Source organism: Anopheles cruzii, unplaced genomic scaffold, assembly GCF_943734635.1.
Source record: "Anopheles cruzii unplaced genomic scaffold, idAnoCruzAS_RS32_06 scaffold00430_ctg1, whole genome shotgun sequence".
Taxonomy (NCBI): Eukaryota; Metazoa; Arthropoda; class Insecta; order Diptera; family Culicidae; genus Anopheles; species Anopheles cruzii.
In genome coordinates, this window is record NW_026454036.1 from 9,968 (window position 1) to 15,844 (window position 5,877).

General features: G+C 50.3%; 1 protein-coding gene across 1 annotated transcript; it reads right to left on the reverse strand.

The window, feature by feature from the left end:
- Nucleotides 1-380: 380 nt before the first annotated feature.
- LOC128276075 (tudor domain-containing protein 7B-like) lies at nucleotides 381-3,361 on the reverse strand. The gene is made up of 5 exons (XM_053014543.1): nucleotides 2,711-3,361; nucleotides 2,016-2,630; nucleotides 922-1,919; nucleotides 684-838; nucleotides 381-616 (listed from the first exon to the last, which is right to left on the reverse strand). Exons 1-5 carry the CDS (start codon nucleotides 3,359-3,361, stop codon nucleotides 381-383), a joined length of 2,655 nt encoding a protein of 884 aa, XP_052870503.1.
- Between the last annotated feature and the right edge of the window lie 2,516 nt (nucleotides 3,362-5,877).

The window sequence follows — 5,877 nt, forward strand, 5'->3', positions numbered from 1 at the left end:
ACTTTCGGGTTTCGTTTTCTGAGACACATTTCCCGCTTGTTAGTGATTAATAAATAATGATTTAATTATGGAATGCTGCCTGTCAATACTAGAGCAAAACAAAAACGACAATCCGCGCGATTCATCTCTCCATGATGGGTCGATTTTAAAACACTCTCTTCTGGCGCAAGGAGATATTTGCTTGCTCCGATCGCTTCTAGCGTCGTTTAAGCTACTAAAAAGAGTCAATTCGATTAAATAGTGATACCATTACTCTCGAAACCGCTTAAGGAAATCTACCGTATAGAAATCGACCGTAAAGCTAGGCTGAAAAGAATGAAACTAAGGGGGGTAATGTTAATGCACATGCATCCTTTCCAGAGATGGTTAGCAGTCTCTGTTTAAACGGTTTGGGCCGCCGTGTACACGGCACGACCTTCGTCCACGAGGGTCTTGTGCACGTAGACATCCTCCTCACTCGAAACGTCGATCAGTTCGAGCTCCACCAGCTTTTCGTCCCGATTGAGCTCGTCCGCCTGGACGCCCCGGACGATGCTGGCGAATTTGCGCTCCACCGTCAGCTTCTGGAAGCGGACCGCATCCTCTGCCTGCCAGTCCTTGTGCAGTGGTTTGACACCTACAACGAAATGGCGCAAGTGAGTGAGAGTGGCGATGAGCCGGAACGGCCGTGCATTCGTCGTTACCGTGCAGCTTGGCATTGATCGCCTGTTGCGGTAGGACGCGAAAGTTCGCTGGCAGCACACGCAACGCGCTCACATCCAGCATCCCGATCCGGCCGAAATCGCAGAAAAACACATGGATCGGTGTGGGGCCAAGTAGAATGTTTGTGACGGATACACTGTCGGAACGGAAGAAATGAGAGAAGAGGCTTGACGAGCGTGCGAAAACAATACCACGGGGACGGGAGGCAGGGACACATACCGATACCAGTGACCGTCCGTGTTGAGGGCCGCGTACACCTCGTACTGTCGCACGTGCTCCTTCCGAACCGGTTGGCCTTTCTTCATGCAAAAGTCCTGCAGTTCGTGCATCAGTCGGTTGAGCTGCTGGGCGGAAGCGTACGGTTGGACGATGAAGTAGTTCGGACTCGAAGCGATCACCACCTTCACGTCGAACAGCTGGCCCACGGCGGGCAGCGTCATTTGGGGCAGCTTTGCGACGGCAGCCTTCGGGTTTGCTGCTGCAGTGGGTGAAGTGGCGGAAGAGCCAGACGAACTGCTTTTACCAGTCTCCAACTTGAGGTCACCTAAGCGCAACGCAAGATCCTTCGTGTCGGTGCTGGATAGTGAACCGCCACCGGCACCAAAGGTTGACTGCAGCGACGAGGAGGTGTTTGAGGTGGACGACGACGAACCATTGCTCAGCACGCTGTCCGAAATGCGCGGCGCACTGATCAGTTCCGAGCACAGTTCCAGCTCCTTCTCGAAGGCAATCGCATCGTTGACACAGACGGGAATATTCTCGCTGCCTGCCTGCGAAACGTACACGAAGACCCTGACCAGGGGCAAGGAAGCGGACGCTCCGGGAGACAGCTTCGCCATCGCACACACCTTCGCCACCGCTCGCATGGCCGGTTTGAGCAGGGCACGAAGCCGAGGGAGAACCTGCGGTTCGGTGAGGTCCAACCCAAACATACGCATCCGGATGGCCTGCGGTGGGTAGCGACTGAGCGCAAGGCTGAGCATCTCGAGGCGATAGATGTTGGACACGTTGGTGCACCGGCGGCAACCAACGTCCACGTACCGCATGCGACAGGAAGGGCCCGCTTCTTCGGCCTCCAGTTCCGCCCGGTACCATTTCCCATCCGTTTCGTCCTGCACCAGGTACAGCTGATGTTGCTGGTCGCCGGCTTTCGTTTTGTACAGACCCCGATACTTGCCGTCAAGCGCGTTCGACTGCGTCAGATTGGTGATGAGTTTCTGTGGTGACGCCGACAGCCGACAGAAAAGAGAATTACATAAACCCAGCCTTATTGCGAATCAAACTCTGGGTGGCCTCCAGGCCTGGTGACTTACCTGTAGGTACTCCATCGTACCAACCAGCTGACCGTACACGTCGCCCTGGTCGTCAATGTACGAAATAGTGACCGCATTTACATCCTTCCGGTTTAGTGCCGGTTCCGGCGTATCGTCGCAGATGTGCTTCAGTATAACCGGGTTCAGCAGCACATCGTGGTCGGACGAGGTATCGTACAGTGCCAGCTTCAACTGCCCCGACCCGATACCGCTGGCCTGTTCGACTTCCTCGTACTCTTCGCGCTTCGTCAGAATCTCCCCGATAAACACTCGCCCACTGATGAGCGCATCGAGATGGAGCTTCGCTTTCGGATTTTCGCTGAAATCTTCCAACCCCTCGAGCGTGAACCGTTTGGCCTGACCGGGCAGTTCCAGGTACTTTGGGTCGCACTGATACAGCTGGTCCAGCGGGATCTGCTCCTTGTCGCCGATGTCGATGAAAAAACATTGGCACTCGTTGGTGTCGTAGTTGATCTCGTCCACACGCACCCGGTACCAGCAGTCGGTGACCGACGCAAGAAGGTACTCGCCGACCGCCGCCTCCGACTCGTCCGCCTTCGGTTGGGCGCTCATCATCGCCATTTCGATGTCTGTTATAAGCGTATCCATTTTATCCTACGAAAAAGGCGCGCGAAGGGAAGAAAAGACTCGTTGTTGACCACGGGGGGAAAACGAAAACGAAAACGAACACTTACGCTATAGTCGACACCAACGAGCCGTGCCCAAACTTCGACCGTCGAAACTGGGTTCGTGATGTACAGATCCCAGTACTGTTGGTCCCACGGTAACTGCAGCTCGTTCACCGCCATTTGCCGTGCCTCCGACGTGTTGGAGGCCGCATCCGACATCGACGGTTGCTCACAGGCAAACACCATCGTATCCCCCGGTCCGTCCTCCAGCACAAACAGCTGGTCCCGATATCGATCGATGATCGAAAACCAGTGATCCGGCAGCAGTGACCGGTGCGTCTGCAGGAACGCTTCCGGAACCCGCTTGCTGAACAAACCGTTCGGGTAGTTGGCCAATAGTTCGTAAATACGATTCGCAACCTCCAAATCCGATTCCAGGCAAACCTCGTGCCTGTGGCGCGATTCGTCGGCCCGTATCGCTTCGATCGCCTTGAGTGCGGCGGCGAACTGGCCCTCAAACTCGTTTGCAAATTCCGCAGGATATGTCGAGTACAGTGACCCATTGACGTTCACCTTGCACTGGATCATGCCGTTCTTGAGCCGAAAGTACCTATACTCGGGACAATCGTATCCCTTGTGGGCACTATATTTCATCAGCTGCTCGACCGGTGTGGCGTTCAGGTCGTTCCAACTGAATTCGCCGTTGAGATTGGCCATTGTAGCCGATGATCGGGAAATGGATCGCGCGATAGCACAGTGATTTTTTTACTGGTCAATGATGTCTATAGAGCGTTTCCCACTGAGGACAAATCTGCAAAAAAAAGAGGAAAACAAATCCAAGTCAGTTAAAGCCAGTCTACAAATTTGTTGAATGTGAAACATGATCAAAGATGTGTCCGAGATCGGACAGAAAAGTAATCATTGCCATTTTGAACGAGCGCAACTCATGGAACCGCTTGGGACACAGTAAACAACGGAAAATGCGCCACGGATTCGGACAGGAGAGGCACGGGGAAATATACGACTGCAATGGGAAGTGTATGTGTCTTGCACCATTAAATGCTTCGTTTCTGTTCGTTGTCCACACATTCGCGGCAATCGAGTTCATAAAATATTGGGCCAGCGTATGAGGCAGATGAAACTTCATCGAATTCAAAATGGCCTGCCAAATCTGTGCCCAACTCACACACCGTCACATATCTTTCACCAGACAGGGAACACGAAGCCTATGCAGATTCTGCAGCGTGCTGTGTTCTAAGGAGGAAACAATTGTGGCTTAACTCGCCGGAACTTGCTTTCGTTGCCGCAATAATAACATTTACAGTAAAAAAAGAGTGCAGATTATTATCACCAACCTTCAGCCGTTTACTTCGCTCGACTCTTTCAACGATAACAGTCTGGCCCGCTGTTCTACGGGCGAACCACTTTCTTCCGAGAAGACTGAAAGGACGGTTGCTACGATCTCGTGTAGCCGCTCTCTCTACTACTTGTATCACTTGAGGCAGAAAATATGACAACAAAAGAGCGGCAAGGCGAAAAAGAGCGAGCACCATTCTAGCCTCGTGGGGGGGCCAACGGAGTGAAAGAGTCAAACAGTGCTACGTTTCGTTGATAGAACAATGTGTACTGATGTTTTGCGACTTCACGCACACATAAATGCACTCGAGGCGGGAAAAGCTTTTCACCGGAAACCGTTACAATGTCGGAAAATAATCTATATTTTGCAACTCTACTAAACGCTCTTCTTCCGTTCCGTACTTGTTTAGCCGCAACAAAGCAAAAAGAAAGGAACTGTACCTTTGCCGTTTCACTGTCAGTCAAAAACTACTTTATTTTATAATTACGCGTATTAGGTTTGGGCTTTGTAGTAGGATTGTAACACCGCAAATGCTGCGTTCACTTTCTTCTTGAGGCTATCGGGATGCTCCAGCATGTCCAGTATGTCCGTATTGTCAAGTTCCACCAGCATGCCGGTTACTTTGTCAGCCAATTGCGGACAAATGGCCTTGATCGCTGTGAACAGGCATTCACCGAGTATCCTCTTTTGTTCCGCGCGGTCGACAACATGCAAAATGTTGGCAGCGACTGAATAGAGGATATAAAATACAAATTTTCATCGTGTCATCGTGGAAAATGTTACAGTTCATCAAAATAGCAACCTTACCTGAAACAGTGCTGTTTTCCTTCGCCGCATCCGCCGTGCACTTAGTTTGGGCTTTTTTTGGGGGAGTTTTAGGTGTTTTCCGTGGTTCGGCTATTTGAGGAATATTCCGACCCACATTTCCCGGGCAAGAGGTTGCTGCTTGCCTCAGAGGTTGCTGCTTGCTTTTATTGGAATAAAAGCCCATATCGCTCATTATCATATCGTTTATGTATTGTAGCCCTATCGACCGAGCATCCTGTTGTTGTCGTTGAATGGTTGGATTCCCTACGCATTGAGGTGCTGGCTCCACGTAGATCCGAAAGCCATAGATTTCGCGTCCGTTCATACAAACGATGGCGCGTGTCGCATTCTGCGCGTGGTAGAAATTTACGAAGCCATGCCCCAGCGAGTTACCCGTTTGGTACACCGTTGTCGAAGAGATATTTCCGTACGGTGCGAACAAGTTGAACAACTGCTGATTGGTAATGTTTGGATGAAGGTTAGAAACTAAGAGATTGAAACCCATTTTGCAAACACAATGCGAAGCTACGAAAGGATTACGATAGCGCGATAAACCGTCACAGCTTAACTGAAGAACCGAAAATGAACCGTCTCAGTTTTGATTTGTGTTGGTATGTGTGTTTGAAATACCAATACTTTGGTTGCTTATCTGACAGTCGGTTTGAAGTTTTTTAAAAGATCCGTTAGTTCACCCGAAGAAATTACCCGTTGCCATCATATCCTTAAAAAGCACATAAGACAAGGCAATATTTAGGGAAATTTAATACGTGCTATAGCGCGCATTGAAGTCGGTCCTGTGGACTTCAAACTTACCCGACCAGATACCTTCATATGAGAAACTTTGCTGCTCGATGTTCCACGTGCATTAAAAGTAAACGTAAAATCGGTTTTATTGAAATTGAAACATGTATTTTGAAAATTTCTCTATACACTTGAGTGCTCAGTTTTGATTTGCAATGGGCGAAACAAAGAAACAAAAATTGCAATGGGCGGGCCACATTATACGGATGAACGAAACAAGGATACCAAAGAAAACGCTATTGGGAACGGTACACGGCAGGAGACCAGT